This window comes from Vitis vinifera, chromosome 1 (genome assembly GCF_030704535.1).
Source record: "Vitis vinifera cultivar Pinot Noir 40024 chromosome 1, ASM3070453v1".
NCBI classification, from domain to species: Eukaryota; Viridiplantae; Streptophyta; class Magnoliopsida; order Vitales; family Vitaceae; genus Vitis; species Vitis vinifera.
The window spans coordinates 19,795,475-19,813,316 of NC_081805.1; the positions used below are offsets into that span (position 1 = coordinate 19,795,475).

Here is a 17,842-nt window from a genome sequence, read left to right on the forward strand (position 1 = left end):
AACGTTTATCTATCATGTTTTTATTTTTAATTTGTATATATAATTACTCTCAACTTGTTCATAAAATTTTTAAGGATTAATCTAAACCAATGTGACCACTCATAAAATAAATTTATATTATTGTTTTCGGGATAAGGACCTTTTTGGATACGTGTCCCAAAATTATTTTCAAAAAACACTTCCAAAATTGTTTTCAAAAAATACTTTTTGAAAATAGTTTAAAAAATAATAAAAATCATTTTTTTTATGAATTAAAATAACTTAAAATAATTAAAATATGTTATGAGAAACTTGGGTGTTTTTAGAATAAGTTTTTAATAAAACTATTTTCTCTCAAAAAAATTACAAAGCATATTTTCATGTCCCAAAAAAAATAGTTTTATGTTTTTAAAAATAGAAAACCTTTTAAATAACTATTTTAAAAATAATTTTCAGATTTTAAGAATAAAAAACCTTTTAAAAAACAATTCCTAAGATACAAATAATATGATTAAGAGACAGACAAATGTGACTAGTATAGATGTGAAATATATATATATATATTACATTATGTTTAAAGATTTAGATAGTTTAACATGGTTTAAAGAAATCAAGAAAGCTTAAATTTTAGAAGAAAAAAAAAAAAAAGAAAATATTGGGCACTTAATCCAATGAATCAACACAACCCGAAGAGAAATTGTTTTCATTTGAGACAATTTAATAAATTTTCCTAATTAATTGATTCGGTTTAATTAGAAGTAGAATTAAAATGGAACCAAGTTTAATTTTGCCCACCCCTCCTCACTTGTAACTGAACTTTTATCTAGGAAATATGGCTTTTAGAATAATGATCCAATAGACTTACTAAACATCATCAAGTGCTTTGATACAACTAGTTACTTTATTTAATATCATCAATACTTTTTAAGTAACAGTGAAATGGGATAATAACAGCTTATAATTAAATTTATTCCATTGGGTGGAATGTCGCTCACTGAGATTTGGAGAGGAGAAAATTGCAATAATGAGAATATCATAGAAGAGTGGGATGGGGGATATTTTTGTTTCACTTTCACAAATAAAATGTCATCATTAGTGCATTCATTTCCCGTGTCCAATGAACAGACTCACGGACTGTTTATGAGCTACGAGTCTGATGACTGATGGCTATGACTAATGCTTTTCTTCCGTCAAGATTCTGAATTAGGAACTTCAATGGCAATGCTCTTCACAAAAGTTTCATAAAGTGGATTGAAGTGATGAGAAACAAAAGTTAAGACAAAATTATGCTGTGATTGCCATAAAGCAACCCACATCACCCCTTTATCTTCTCAGTTCTAGGCATGTCAGGCTGGAGAGAGGGACAGAGGGAGATGGAAGTAAAGATGAGTAGGCGTGCCTGGCCTTGGGTCATAGCTAACGTAAGCTTTCCACAAAGTGAGTTGAATATAATCCAAGGAATAGGAGAGGATGACATTGGATTTGGACCCAATCAATGTCCATATCAGCCCTTCATTCCTCCCAACAAAATTTGCCAAATATAGACTCCTTTCCGCACGTTCAATTTGCCCCACCAACGCTGTTCAATTCAAACTCAACTTTACAAAGCAGTGAGTCATCCTGTAAAACTTTTCATTTTCTTTCAACTATATAACCAATTCCCAGGCTCAATAGCGCTACAACTGCACCCGCCATTAAAAAAAAATTTGTAATATTATTACACTAAAAAAGTTTGTAATAATATTACACTAGAAAGAAATTTTTATTTAAAAGAACAAAGAAAAAATGAAAGAAAGCAACCCCATGATTGATACTCCTTCCTCATGCCCATTCCAAAATCAGAGGCATGCATCAAGGAAGAAAACTATTTTTACTTATGAAAGTACTATTTTCAGGCATTTAATCCATGATGCCAACCTTTTCATGGATATATCTCTACACATCACAAGGTACAACACCAAATGATTTATCCCGCCGAGGGCACCGTGCGGTGACCAAGTAAGCATCAACACCACTGCAGACTTTGTATGCTTTCCACTTTTGCAGGGAATTTCATTGCTTTAGAACACAAGTTGACCACCATACCCAAAACAATTCTACTTGCAAAAAAAAAAAAAAACTTGCAGGCTCATCACCATTGCATGCGAAACACTCCCTCTTCTGATCCAATCCAGGCACTCCAACCATGCATCTGCCCATGTTGGTGGGTTCCATCCAGCACTCCTGAAAATTCCGCATTGTCAAAAAATAACTTCATTTTATGAATTGGCAAACCAGTCCTAAGTGGAAAAGGATGAAGCCTAATAGTGAGCCATGGGCAGTACTTTGAGTTTGCTCCCAACACAGTGTTAAGGGGACAGAATTTGAAAATTTATCCTCGAACAGTAGTTCACCAGACGTGATGCTCCAAATCCGAAAATTGTGGTCCTCCCCACCTAAGTGAAAAAATGTTAGAACACAAGCCCAAACGTCTCACAACTGTTGTTAAATACAATTTCCAGGCAATAAAATGGTATCCACCTGAAAATACGAATCTCTCAGATGGATCAACTCCAAGTTGTATTCGGGTATGGGAATTCACATGCCCTTCGTATGACTGTACAGCACCTCTCTGGATTAGTCGATGATCATAAAGCTTCATCTGAAAAAGATGAAAATGCACCTCTTAAACTGCATATTACAACTAAACGTGCAAATAATTTAATACACAGAAATGAGGTGTGATTGGGCCATGCTGCATCTTCATGTTTAACTAAAAACAGCCACTGGTGCAGCTCCAACTAAAATATTAAGGATACAAATTAAAATCGCATAAAAATGAGCATATTGAGACAGAATCCTGTGGGGATAATGCTTTATCTGAGGCAGTAAGCACAAGTCAAATTCAATGCAACCATATCTTCCATGGTAAAGAATCTCATAATGGAAAACTCCTAAATGCCAATAGCTAAGATGGATGTTAAAACTACAACAAACAACAACCATTTGCTTGACATATAAGATGTAGGAACATGAACTATTATGGGAATCTCAATGAAATGAGTTAAATGAGAAATGAGCACTAACAGATCCATCCATGGAGCTAGCCAAGAAGTACTGGTCATACAACTGAAGGGACAGCAAACTGCACTTTCAATACCAGGGCAAGCGTAATTAAAATTAAAAAAAAATAGTAATAATTAAAAACAAAAGAAACCGAAACAAGAACTAAAGTTAGATAATAGAAACCAGCTTACTGATGCTGCAAAAGTTCACTAACCAGGAAATAGATGAAGGTAAAAAAATGGTACTTTCAGGGTATATTTTCCCCTTCAGCTGCACAACATGAGATTCAAATCCATTACCAGCAGAGAATTTCACCAAACAAAGCAGTTTCAGGGCAGGTTCATGAAGTGACAGTTCACATACAAATTGTCATTGAAACTTGATAAAACAAAATTTTCTTTTAAAACCTTATTCAGATTTATAAAACCTCACACATAAAACTGCAGTTCTAAAGACACAAGTTGATCCTAAAAACAGTAGCTTCCAAAATGATTTTACAGCTCCTTCAAAAACAATTATTAGGGATGAAGAAAGTATAATGTATGACCTCCAGCCGAAATTTAATACCTCAAACCATTGCTTGGAAAACTTTTGAACAGTTCTACTTGAAGCCTCAGAAATTCTATGAGAAGGATAAGGTACTCGATGTCTAGTATGTCTAGCATAAGCCCCTTCCTGCTTCTCTCGAACATCAACTGTCACAACTGCTCCATTTCTAAGTCCACATAGAACAACATTTCCCTGCAACAAGAAATGAATAAAATAAGATACATCAATTATATATCACCAGTTAGTTCAAAAGGATGTAAAAAAATATCATTTTTGATACAAAGTTTACTCAAAAAAATCCCCTGTGGTCCTTATTAGCACCATTGGAAACTTTTCACTTAAAAAAAAAAAAGGCAGAAACATACAAAATAAAGATAGGTCCAGGCCTTCAGATACATATTAGGAAACCAAGTAAATCAAAAAGGCCACCAGCTTCATCAATAGACTGCCAGATGAGGAACAATTGCTTTGCTAGTAAAACACTTCAGAATGAAAGCAAAAGCAAACTCCAAATTGAAACATGTGAATATGTCTTAATGTATGTCATGTCCCTGCTTAATGGAAACATCATTAAGCTTTAAGAGCAGAAGTTAGCAACCAGAGGAATTGGTGTGCCAATGGAAGTTTTTTGCTTCCATTCAGAAACCCTTCTACATAAGCTTTGTAGGGCTAGATCCAAGCCATGAAAAGAGCAAGGAAAGATATTGGAGCAAACGGAATAGAAATCATCTAATGAAGCCAAAAAGAGATCTGATATTTGCTTTCTCTCCTCCTTCCTAGTTGAAAGGTGAATTCACCTCAACTAACTATAAAATGGCATAAGAAGATTAATGATGGTGAATGTCAGAAAATATAAATGACTAAATAGGTAGAACTAGGAAGAGTTGTATTCGCAATGAGAAGACCAAGTGCTTGTTTGACTTAATTATAGGAGGAGATATCTCAGTATAATTCTATAGAGCAGTAGGAAAAGTACACATCAGAGATAGTCATATAGGTGGGCAGAATTTTTACCTAGATACAGCCAAATGTCACAAGCTGATCCAAATGAGCCTCCCCATGGCCTTATATAGGGCCAGGAAGCTTCTGGAGACTCCTAGAATGAGAAGAGTGTGGAAGGTTCTAGAGAAGTCTGGAGGAGTCCACACAATTCTACACTATGGTGGAAGGCACAAGAGGAGTCCGGGGCTTTCTAGAGAAGTCTAGAAGACTCTTGTATATACTTGTATATAGGCTTGTAACTAGAATGATGTAGGACATTCTAGAATAGTCTTGAGATGTAAGGAACCCTCCAAGGTTCCAGAGAGTTCCATTGGTGCCTATAAATAGGTGAGGGCCTCATTTGGCCAAGGCACCAAGCAAGTGAGCATCCAAGCACTTGTAAAGGCTTTCTTGAGATAATAAAGCTTCCATTCTTTAAGGAGTTGCCTACCAAGCTTTTTAAGCTTTTGAGTTGCAAGTGTCTTAGCCTAGCAAGCTAAGCATTGGGGAGCAAGGCTGACTTAGCAAGATCAAGCGTCTTGGCTTGTCTAAGTGCCGCACGAGCTTAGTGAACGACTAAGTCCGTGACAAGTGGTATCAGAGCACGGTTACGAGGTGGGCATAACAAAGGAAGCATGTCGGGCTCTAACGTGGAGGAGACTAGCGAGCAAACCCGTGGACGGGAGATGGAGCATACTACACGGGGCCGAGGTAGGAAGGATAAGTCTCGTGACGCCTTAGCCAACATGGAGGCAAGGCTAGCCAAGGTGGAGCTAGCCATGGCGGACACCCGGGAAGGGGTGGACTTGATAGAGCAAGGCATGGAGAAGGGACTAGAGGATCTAAGGGAACAGATCCAAGACCTTCGCGAGGGTGTGCTAGGTTCACAAGTTCAGCCGGTGTCACACGAGGAGTTCATGTCCTTCCAAGACAAGGTCATGACCATGTTCGCTAGTGTAGAGTCAAGGATGGAGGCCTTGGCTGCACGCATGGATGCCCGAGACCAAGAGATTCGTCAAGAGCTGGCCATCTACAGGACCGCGGTGTCAGCCCGAGTCATGGCCACTCATGAGGCACCAAGGGTGGAGGTGCCTAAGCCACACACGTTCAGTGGCAAGAGGGATGCCAAGGAGTTGGATAACTTCTTGTGGCACATGGAGCGTTACTTTGAGGCAATTGCATTGACGGATGAAGCCACTAAGGTACGCACCGCGACCCTCTACCTCACCGATAATGCTACTCTATGGTGGCGCCGACGTTTTGCCGATATAGAGAGAGGGACGTGCACCATAGACACATGGGATGCCTTTAAGAGAGAGATCAAGAGGCAATTCTATCCCGAAGACGTGGCTTACCTAGCAAGGAAGAGTTTGAAGCGTCTCAAGCACACGGGCTCGATCCGTGAGTATGTCAAAGAATTCTCTACTCTTATGCTTGAGATACCTAACATGGCTGAGGAGGAGTTGTTGTTCAACTTCATGGACAACTTGCAAAGCTGGGCCGAGCAAGAGTTGAGGAGACGTGGCGTCCAAGACCTAGCCACGGCCATGGCAGTAGCCGAATCCTTAGTGGATTATAGAAGGGGAGACTCCTCCAAGCCCAAGCCACCATCCAAGGGTAACCAGGCCAAAGGTGGGGGAGACAAGAGGTCGCAAGGCCAAACTTCTAAGGAAGGATCAAGCAAAGGCCCTAGTGGCAAGGACGGCAAAGGCAAGGACAAGCGAAAGGAGTTCACGCCCAGGACCAATTGCTTCCTGTGCGATGGTCCGCACTGGGCACGGGACTGCCCTAAGAGGAAGGCTTTAAATGCTATGATCGAGGAGAAGGAGCAGGAAGGCGATGCTAAGATGGGATCGTTGCAGCTCCTAAATGCCCTTAAGGCCAAGCCGATGCCTAAGATGCCTCACAGCAAAGGGCTGATGTATGTGGAAGCCCTGGTGAATGGGAAGGCCACCAAGGCCTTGGTGGACACAGGTGCCACTCACAACTTTGTCTCGGAGGATGAGGCAAGAAGGTTGGAGCTCCAAGCATCCAAAGAAGGGGGATGGCTCAAGGCAGTCAATTCAGCCGCCAAGCCATCACATGGAGTAGCTCGCGGGGTGACTATGCACATCGGCTCGTGGGAAGGAAGGGTCGACTTCACAGTGGCACCCATGGACGACTTCAAGATGGTGCTAGGAATGGACTTCCTACAGAAGGTCAAAGCCGTGCCACTACCTTTCCTACGTTCAATGGCTATCCTAGAGGAGGAGAAGCCGTGCATGGTTCCTACGGTCACTGAAGGTATGCTCAAGACCCCTATGCTATCTGCTATGCAAGTAAAGAAGGGGTTAAAGAGGGAAGAGGTGACCTACCTCGCCACCTTAAAGGAAGAGAAGGATGATGGGTCGGGAGAACCCATTCCTAAGGAAATCGAGGGGGTCCTTGATGAGTTCAAGGACGTGATGCCGCCCGAGTTGCCTAAGAGACTTCCTCCTAGGAGAGAGGAAGATCACAAGATTGAGTTGGAGCCAAGAGCCAAGCCCCCTGCTATGGGGCCATATAGGATGGCACCACCTGAGTTGGAGGAGCTAAGAAGACAACTCAAGGAGTTGCTAGATGCGGGGTTCATCCAACCATCCAAGGCTCCCTATGGCGCGCCGGTCCTATTTCAAAAGAAACATGATGGGTCCCTACGAATGTGCATAGATTACCGGGCACTCAATAAAGTGACGGTGAAGAACAAGTATCCCATCCCGCTCATTGCTGACTTGTTCGATCAACTTGGAAGGGCCAGGTACTTCACGAAGCTGGACTTAAGGTCGGGCTATTACCAAGTCAGGATTGCGGAGGGAGATGAGCCGAAGACTACATGTGTGACCAGGTATGGCTCATATGAGTTCTTAGTGATGCCTTTCGGACTCACCAATGCCCCAGCAACGTTCTGCACCCTCATGAACAAGATCTTCCACCCATACTTGGACAAGTTCGTGGTGGTGTACTTGGATGATATAGTCATCTATAGTAACACTCTAAAGGAGCACAAAGAGCACTTGAGGAAGGTCTTTAAGATCTTGAAGCAGAACGAGCTATACGTAAAGAAGGAGAAATGTTCGTTTGCTAAGGAGGAAGTAAGCTTCCTTGGGCATCGCATCAGAGATGGCAAGCTGATGATGGATAATAGCAAGGTGAAGGCCATCCAAGAATGGGATCCACCAACCAAGGTACCTCAACTCAGATCTTTCCTTGGTCTAGTTAATTATTACCGGCGGTTCATAAAGGGTTATTCGGCAAGGGCTGCCCCACTCACTGATCTTCTTAAGAAGAATAAGGCATGGGAATGGGATGGAAGGTGCCAACAAGCCTTTGAGGATCTAAAGAAGGCTGTGACTGAAGAGCCAGTGTTGGCACTACCCGACCACACCAAGGTCTTTGAGGTACACACGGATGCCTCAGACTTCGCTATTGGGGGAGTCCTTATGCAAGAGAGGCACCCAATCGCATTTGAGAGTCGCAAGCTAAACGACGCGGAGAGGCGTTACACGGTGCAAGAAAAGGAGATGACCGCTATCGTCCACTGCTTGCGCACCTGGAGGCACTATCTGCTAGGGTCTCACTTCATAGTGAAGACCGACAATGTGGCCACCAGCTACTTCCAGACACAGAAGAAGCTGAGTCCTAAACAAGCTAGGTGGCAAGACTTCTTGGCCGAGTTCGACTATACGCTGGAGTATAAGCCAGGAAGTGCTAACCATGTGGCCGACGCCCTAAGTCGCAAAGCCGAGCTAGCGTCAATGACGAGTCAGCCCCAAGGAGATATAGTGGATCTTCTAAGGGAGGGACTGCAACATGATCCAGTGGCTAAGAGCCTTATCGCCCTGGCTCATGAAGGAAAGACTAAGCGGTTTTGGGTGGAGGACGGCCTACTCTATACAAAGGGGAGACGACTCTACGTGCCTAAGTGGGGGAACATAAGGAGGAACCTGATTAAGGAGTGCCACGACACCAAGTGGGCTGGGCACCCTGGGCAACGACGCACTAGGGCACTACTCGAGTCGGCGTACTATTGGCCTCAAATACGGGACGAGGTTGAGGCCTATGTGAGGACTTGTCTTGTGTGCCAACAAGACAAGGTGGAACAGCGACAACCTAGAGGCCTGTTAGAGCCACTACCTATAGTAGAACGACCATGGGATAGCGTCACCATGGACTTCATCATCGGGCTACCCAAGTCAGAGGACAATGGGTCTATCATAGTGGTGGTGGACAGGTTCTCTAAGTATGCAACCTTCATAGCAGCCCCGACTGACTGCACGGCGGAAGAGACGGCAAGGCTATTCCTAAAGCACGTAGTCAAGTATTGGGGGTTGCCTAAGTTCATCATCAGTGATCGCGACCCGCGCTTCACTGGGAAGTTTTGGACGGAACTCTTCAAGCTTATGGGTTCAGAGCTTCACTTCTCCACAAGCTTTCACCCACAGACGGATGGACAGACTGAGAGGGTGAACGCCTTATTGGAACTCTACCTAAGGCACTTCGTGAGTGCCAACCAGAAGGATTGGGCTAAGTTGCTAGATGTAGCCCAGTTCTCATACAACCTACAAAGGAGTGAGGCGACCAACAAGAGTCCGTTTGAGCTAGCTACGGGACAGCAACCGTTGACTCCTCACACTCTAACGATTGGCTATACGGGGAGAAGTCCAGCGGCTTTCAAGTTCGCGAAAGGGTGGCATGAGCAAGCTGACATAGCCCGCTCATACTTGGACAAGGCCGCTAAGAAAATGAAGAAGTGGGCTGACAAGAAGCGACGACACACGGAGTACAAGGTCGGAGACATGGTACTTGTCAAGCTCCTTCCTCAACAATTCAAGTCCCTAAGGCCGGTGCATAAGGGCCTTGTGAGGAGGTATGAAGGACCCTTCCCCATACTTGGGAAGGTTGGCAAGGTGTCCTATAGAGTCGAGCTGCCCCCGAGGTTGAAGATTCATCCTGTCTTCCACGCAAGCTACTTGAAGCCCTATCACAGAGACAAGGATGATCCAGGCCGAGGGTTGTCTAAGAGGGCACCTACAGCGGTCGTGACCTCCTATGATAAGGAGGTAGAACTCATCCTCGCAGACCGGGTCATCAGGAGACGAGGGGTACCTCCTGCTACGGAATACTTAGTGAAATGGAAGGGACTACCAGAAAGCGAGGCCAGCTGGGAGCCAGCAGAGGCACTATGGCAGTTCCAGGAGCAGATCGAGTGGTTCCAGGCAGAAGGCGCGACGAGGACGTCTGCGGCATAGGTGGGGGAGAGTGTCACAAGCTGATCCAAATGAGCCTCCCCATGGCCTTATATAGGGCCAGGAAGCTTCTGGAGACTCCTAGAATGAGAAGAGTGTGGAAGGTTCTAGAGAAGTCTGGAGGAGTCCACACAATTCTACACTATGGTGGAAGGCACAAGAGGAGTCCGGGGCTTTCTAGAGAAGTCTAGAAGACTCTTGTATATACTTGTATATAGGCTTGTAACTAGAATGATGTAGGACATTCTAGAATAGTCTTGAGATGTAAGGAACCCTCCAAGGTTCCAGAGAGTTCCATTGGTGCCTATAAATAGGTGAGGGCCTCATTTGGCCAAGGCACCAAGCAAGTGAGCATCCAAGCACTTGTAAAGGCTTTCTTGAGATAATAAAGCTTCCATTCTTTAAGGAGTTGCCTACCAAGCTTTTTAAGCTTTTGAGTTGCAAGTGTCTTAGCCTAGCAAGCTAAGCATTGGGGAGCAAGGCTGACTTAGCAAGATCAAGCGTCTTGGCTTGTCTAAGTGCCGCACGAGCTTAGTGAACGACTAAGTCCGTGACACAAAGCTAAACATTACTTTACTATTAGATTCCTAGATTTCCAAATCTTGATGCCAAACTCCTAGCACAAGAGAAGCAACCAATTTGCAGCACCTTGTGAATAATTTCTAAAAGATTAGCGTAGGACCATTTTGTGAATTTTGCTTATTCTCCCTTTTTCACATCTTGCATGAGATATGCTCTATCTTGTAAGTTCCCATTCTTTTCCAAATATCAGTAATTTCATAGAGATCTAAAATAAATAAAGAGATAAACACTCTTAGTGAAGTTTTAGGTCTAATCTGTGGCCAACTCCATCTACAAAGAGATCTATTGATTATCTCATAATAAATCATATGATCAAAGCTTTAAAATTCAGGCAAGCATGATATTCCTTATATTCCTAATAACCATGACTAAATACATATCACTTGTAAGGCAATTCCAATACATAACAGTGGATTTTCAAATTCTCTATAATACATCATATGAGAGATCCAAGATTCAAAAATCAGGCAAGCATGGCATTCTTTACATTCTGAATGACCTTGACTGAACTCATTGATGAGGAATGTAATCTATATCACTCATAAGGCAATTACAATATAAAAGTGGATTTTCAAATCCTCTAAACTATTATTTAGTGTCAATTCACAGTTGATAATTCTGTTGCAAAGTACAAGAAAAATAAATTCAGTTAGCATCCAAAGATCAAATCCATTAAAGTAAGGAGGCATATGTTATGATCAAGCAACTCAAAAGAATCAAAATAAAACCTTGAACAAAGTTAAAGGTTACCGACTGATCAAGTTGTAGAGACAAAACATCGCTTTTGGTACGACACACCCATGAAGGTACCCTAGTTTCCATATTCACTAAAGCCACTCCCACATTTGTGCCTAGGCCAATGGAAAGATAAGATCAAAATATATAAGTACGAAAATGAAACATGAACAAATTTAAAATTCCCAGATTTATAAATTATAATCCATTCAGAAGCAGATAAAGCTACTTTGAAAGAATAATCTAAGGCTATATTAGCAAGAAATGGAAAGAGTAAAAATAGAGAAAATTGAACAATAAGAGACTTTGTGTTCAGGGCATAAAGGAGTTTAGAAGCCCAGCTATGGTGTTGGGCTTTGGAAGGCTATAAGGCTCTTGCGGGAGTTAGTCTCTTCCAAAACTCTTTTTGTAGTGGCCAATGGGAGAAGGGTCAAGTTTTGAAAAGATAGATGGTGCGGGGATGAGCCTTTATGTGTGTCCTTTCCCTCCTTGTTTGCTCTAGCTAGCTCAAAAGAGGCTTGGGTGGAGGATTTGTGGGTGCAATCTTCTGAGGGGGGTGGTTGGAACCTAAGCTTCTCTAGAACTTTTAATGACTGAGAGTTTGGGACAATGAGGAGCTTCTTGTTAAGGATCCAAGACAGGGTAGTGGTGGAGGAAAGGGAGGATGTGGCGTTTTGGGCAGACACGGAGAGTGGGTCCTTTTCTGTTAAGGACTTTTACTATATCCTTGAGGAAGTAAGGGTAGACCCTTTCCCTTTTAGTGTAGTGTGGAATGATTGGGTTCCCCCTAAGGTCAGTTTTTTTGCTTGGGAGGCTGGCGAAAAGTCTTGACTTTAGACCAATTAAAAAGGAGAGGGTGGTCTTTAGCCAACAGATGCTCCCTTTGTTGAGACTATTGATCATATTCTCTTGCATTGTGGAAAGGCAAGGTCGCTATGGGAGCTCTTATTCTCTTTGTTCAAGGTGAGTTGGGTGATTCAGTCGTCGGTTAGAGAGACCTTGTTAGGGTGGCATGGCTCGTTTATGGGAAGAAAAAGGAAGAAAGTGTGGAGAGCAACACCATTGTGCCTATTCTAGACAATTTGGAAGGAGAGAAATAGAAGATTTTTTGAGAATGTGGAGTTTTCTGTTCAAAGGCTAAAGTTTTTGTTTTTGTGCAGCTTATTATCTTGGACAAACTTGTTTTGGCATTTTTATACAATTTGCACTTACCTATCAAAAAAAATATAAATATATCTAAAAATGGAGAAATTGAATGGTAAAAGACTTTATTCATTGCATAAAGAAGTTTGGAAGCCAACCAAGATGATTGGTGCCTTTACCACTAGATATTGGACATATACATAATCTTTGTTTCAAATTGAGAGAGGGGGAGGGGGGGAGTTTATGATAATTTAAATAGATGCAAGAACAAAACAGGGTGCAAAAAAACCTCAAGGCTTTTCTTTTAAGTTCCTTCAAGATATAATGGCTTACAAGCCAGGCTCAACACCCTTAAAGAAACAATAGAATCAAGGACCAAGGGGAGAATTGACCATTTAATTTTGTGAACTAAATGAGACCAAAATTGGAGATAGTGATACAAACTAAGAAAAATCACCAATGTACCATGTCAAAGAACAGGTGAACAAATGCAAGGCACAGGAATATAGCTAAAACCTGGATTGATCTGTCTTAGGATATTTAACTCATTTATCCCAACTCTTGCCAATTCCACACAAGTAGAGAGAGAGCAAAATAAGATCAGAACTGTAAGGAGTAAGTTAATATAATCAAATATAAAAACTGTAGTGTAATACTTGCCAATCACTGCTTGACTTCCTTTAGAATTGCAATCTGCTGTCCAGATTGTACAATTGAAAGAAGCAACCTCATGCATTCTTTGCCTTATGATGGGAATGCTATTGAAATCTAATGGTCTGGTCAGATTCAGAATGTATACAGATCCACCAATTGTCTCTGATCCCAAGGTAGTTATCCTGTTTTCTGTTGTTAAGCCAAGCAAGTGTGATAATAATTTCCCTCCAAGGATAAATAATGAATATTTGTATTGAAATGAGTGAAACACACATGTAAAGCTGAGTCATTTCCTAGAGGACCTCAATTCTGAACAATAATCTGGAAAGGATTACATAGGAGAATAACAAAACATCTTTTGCAAGAAAAAGTTTCATAGTACAATAATTTTCAGTCACCATATCAAGAAGTAAGGCTACATAGTCATAAATGTCAGAAATTATGAAAGGATACAACACGTGCTGAATGGCAGATTGATCATCAATTGTACAAGGAGAGTGCTTCCCAACCATCTTGATACAAGATATACTTGACTGCATAACTAATGAGGCTCCTGTGGGTCTCCAAATATGTCCAACTGCTTTACTACACTCTGTTTGTTTCCCTATAACAGGAGGCCATACACGATCTGGCATGCATTTCACCCCATAATCAAAATGTTGTCCAACTTTTGCAACTTCATAAAGACTGCAAAAGCACAAAACTTCAAAACCAAGGACTTGAAATGGACTCTTTTTAGAAACATCAAATATATGTAATAAATAGGTTTACACAACACTATGGAAAAAGTTTGTTTTTTTTTCTTTAAAAAAAAAAAAAAAAAAAAAAAGAAAGTAAAGTTTGGGTTTTGATGCTAATATAGAATTTTCAGGCCTATTACGAACCAGAAAACTAAAAAGGCAATAATAATAATGATACATTACTCTAAAAATTAGAAATTAATCAATAAGATGTAAGATAAAACATGGAAGTACATCAACAAGGTTGCCAAGGAATTAATATATGATTTGGACCTGAACAAATCTGAATGAAAAAAATAGGATCTAGCCACTTCCAAGTCGTTGGAATTAAGGGTTTGCTGTATTTAGGAGTAAAGTCAATTATGGAAATAAATTATCAAAATAGAACCAGAAGGACAAAATGAATATTTCCTGGAACCTGATGATTAAAAGAGTTGTAAAAAACAAAATACAGAAGTGAAAGTGGCTATTCCTAAAAAAGAAAAGGACAAAAAGAAACAAACACACAACAGCAGCTATTCTTGAGCACTGCAAACAACACATCAACTATAAGGGCATGAAAATTTTCCAATCACAGTCTCCCACAGTGGAGAAGAGGAAGAGTATCCTATTTACACCTTAAAGAGGAAATTGGCAACAATAAAAAACACCCATAATACAACAATCCTTCTTCCTCTCTATAAGTTGTTTTTCCTTTTCTCATCAATGCTTTACAAAGGATCCATATAAATCAAGCAAGCCCTTCCGAGTGAACATGAGAGATGAAAAAGGTAATGAATAGGTAAAAGAGAGGATAAGAGCAGAGATTTTCCTTGTGAATGAGCAATTCTAATGCTAGCGCCCTTTTGACAGCCACTTTTCAACAGCTGGAAGTGTGTCATCAAGACCATCACACTTTTCTGGTGGCATGGCAAAGCTAACTACTCTTAAGGCTACATTTGGTTCTTGGAAAATTTGAGAGAGAATACAAGGGGGGGAAAATAGAGAGGTAAAGTAGAAGGAAATAAAAAGTAAAATAAAATAAAAATAAATAAAAGTCAACAAATTATTTATACTACTGCAAACTCATTTTTCTTACTCATTTTTATTTATACTACTGTAAAGTAGAAGGAAATAAAAAGTAAAATATATAAAAATAAATTATTTTCATATATTTCTTTAAACTCATTTAACTTATTTCAACTTTTCTATACAAAGATTAAATAATTTGAAAATGCATAAGTTTCTAACTAATTTTAATTATATTTGATTTTCTTTTGTATTTTCCACAGTAAAATCAACCATGAGGCAATAATTTTTTTCCATGTTTTCTATAGGAAAATATCAAACATGAGAAAATAATTTTCATTAAACATTTTTTTTTCTTAGTACTTTCTTGGAACCAAACATAGTGTTGGTACTATCCTAAAACCAAACATAGCATAAGAGAAGAAAGGCATGATGATCCAGCAGCCAATAGCAGCTGAGAAACTTCTAAATAAGTTGTTCAAGTTGATGTCTTAAGGCAGTGAAGCAAATGGCCTTGTGCCAACTATTTCAGTTAAGCAACACAGTAAAACTTTTCAAGCCCAGAGCACAGGAAATTTACCCAAGAAAGCAACAATAAACAATTGCACAGACTCAGACAGAGTGATTTAGGTCCTATACAATTGTAAGAATATGATCCTTATATCATAAGACAACCTTAGCAATACCTCAAGTAGCCATTCACACCGCCTGTTAGTAAAAGATCTTTTGGACTCTGTCCATCTGATGTGTTAATATCAGTAGATATCTGTTCCAAAGCACCATCACCTATTCTATCTGTCTCCTGATACTTCCAGACCTGTGGTGCATGAAATATAACACTAACAATAAGGACACTAGCAGTTCCTCACAATCCACATGACCTAAGAAAAACAATAAGGATCAGGCCTTGAAACAACATGTTATGGAAATCATGAAAATGAAGGATGATTTCATGCAAGAAATTACTTTTAACACCTGAAAACAGAATCAACGAAACATATTTTGGATTCAAACATACTTTGGATTCCTATCCTTGAAATGTACCTCATAAGCTATGAGCTATAAAGAGAAGGATATTAAAGAAGAAGAAAAAATAAGTTTAAGGATCCATTTGGATAAAGGGAAAAAATAAGGAGGCAAAAGCACAAAAGTGAAGGAAAACAAAATAAATAAATTCAATAAATTTTTTCTCTAAGCATTTTGCAGTTTTATTCCTTTTTTTATGGAGAGAATACATAATTTGAAAATACGTAAGTTATAAATGATTTTTGACCTATTTTATTCTGCTTCAATTCTCCATGGTATAACAATTTTCCTCCTCCTTTTTTTTTTTTTTTTGTTTCTCTTTTTTCCTTTTTCTACTATTTTCCAAGATCCAAAAGGAGCATAACAGAAAAGCTAAAAATAGAAAATGTTTTAAGGCTTCCTAGTTAAGTATTTAGGAAGATTTCAGAAGCACATCAATTGATGAAAAGGTTTAGAATGATCAATACACCATCTGGCAGTCAGTGCCCATTGCAATTTGACCTGTGAACAGAAAATTCCACCAGATGAGCCCAGCCCATTTTTAGCCAACTTACACAGCCAAACATGCTTCATTGCCCCCTCTGAAAGACAATGGCTACTATAAAACTAGGCAGACACAATGGTAAACAAGCAATACTGCTCTACCAAACACCAGAATTCTATGTTATTACTAAGATGCAGAGAAACCATAGGGTAATGTTTGAAATTGGTAAAAGAATAGATATTAATAGAAAAAGGTGTAGCAGCCACCTACAATAGTCATTGATGTTTGAAACACATAATGTTCCTAGGCAGTTGAAAAACAGATCACATATTTCCTCATGAATCAAATAGTGAATATACACATGGTATTTACATGTTGATAAGATGGAATGAGGGTAAAATGCTTCCCAAGTATGCAAAGGAAAGATGAGCATACCAGGGGTTGGGAGGCAAGCACCTTTAGGTATTCCTTCTCAAAGTTACACTTGCCTTTCTTGGAAGGAATCACATCACCATGCAATTCCCTAGATTGAAGCAGCTTAGCAGCTCTGATTCCAATTCTCTTACATATGTTGTTGCCCTGCACATACAAATTACTTGGAGAGATGCTACTAGAAAAAATCCCATGGATTGTTATTGGACAGTGAAATTTCTCCCACGGTATCTTCAATTTCGTGGGTTGATTTATTTATTCATTTATTGTATCAAGATTTTTGTTATTTTCAATTTCTCAAAATCAAGAAGATAATCAAATAAGAAAAAAATAATGTATACATTACCGACTTAGGGAGTGAAGGCGGTTTGTTGAGACGGGTGGAAGAAGAAGAAGAACCTGGAATTGGGGCTTTGATAGGGAAGTACCTGTTCTTCTCCACGTCATAATAGAAACCCGGTAGTTCTGCAATTTCGTGTTCTTTAGTAATAATCAATCCAAATACCCAGGTAGATATACATATAAATATAAATTGATAATACAGAGAAATAGAGAGAGGACCCCTTGGCTGCATTATCTTGGGCTGGGGGAAGGAGAAACCCAAATCACAAGGGTGGCAACAGGAAGAGAGAATGCACTAACTTCTGGTCGAGGCGGTTTAGCTTGTTTTGGAATTCCCACTGCTAAACCCTACCAATATACTTATATTAACGCTATATCATTTTCCTCCCGTTTCCACTACTGCCTTACAACCCTTTCTATTTTGCTTTTCTTGCCCATCATAATAGAGAAATTGTAGTTGTATTGTATCTATTAAAAAAATCTGGACCCTCCATCTATTTATATGCTCTTTTAAGTCTTAAGCATAAATCTAATTAATATATCCATTTAATTATTTTTAATATAACTAAAATACTCATCCCTTGTTCATCTCTTTCACACCTTCTACATTCTGCCATCTCTTTTTTTTTTTCTACGTACAAAAAAATCTTAAAATAAAAGTTATTTTCTTCCAAACTTCTTTGTCACACAAAAATATATTTGAGGTATGTTGAAAACTAATTCTAATGTGTTTATTTTGGAATCCACTCAATAATATTAAGTTTCTTCCATGCGAATATATATAGGCTTATTATTTGTGCTGTCAAAAATTTGTCGTGAAAATAGATATAGAAACATTTAGGATGAATTTAGAGGGTAAAAACATTTTGGCATGTATG

The 17,842-nt window shown here is 39.7% G+C and overlaps 1 protein-coding gene across 1 annotated transcript; it reads right to left on the reverse strand.

Moving 5' to 3' along the window:
• Positions 1 to 1,649: 1,649 nt before the first annotated feature.
• On the reverse strand, positions 1,650 to 17,429 carry LOC100266712 (uncharacterized). Its single transcript, XM_059736288.1, has 13 exons — positions 17,184 to 17,429; positions 16,969 to 17,087; positions 16,626 to 16,769; positions 15,367 to 15,497; positions 13,386 to 13,619; positions 12,939 to 13,114; positions 11,151 to 11,251; positions 3,592 to 3,765; positions 3,239 to 3,294; positions 3,046 to 3,103; positions 2,500 to 2,620; positions 2,304 to 2,414; positions 1,650 to 2,202 (listed from the first exon to the last, which is right to left on the reverse strand). The coding sequence occupies exons 1-13, from the start codon at positions 17,194 to 17,196 to the stop codon at positions 2,111 to 2,113; spliced, it is 1,530 nt and encodes a 509-aa protein (XP_059592271.1). The 5' UTR covers positions 17,197 to 17,429; the 3' UTR covers positions 1,650 to 2,110.
• Between the last annotated feature and the right edge of the window lie 413 nt (positions 17,430 to 17,842).

What these genes read in the sequence shown, in the direction of transcription:
- LOC100266712 (XM_059736288.1), bottom strand. An exon ending in TTACCTTCATCTATTTCCTG is followed by an intron (nt 3,104 to 3,238) that starts GTTAGTGAACTT and finishes TTGAAAGTGCAG; the next exon opens with TTTGCTGTCCCTTCAGTTGT. An exon ending in CTAGCTCCATGGATGGATCT is followed by an intron (nt 2,621 to 3,045) that starts GTTAGTGCTCAT and finishes CATCTTTTTCAG; the next exon opens with ATGAAGCTTTATGATCATCG.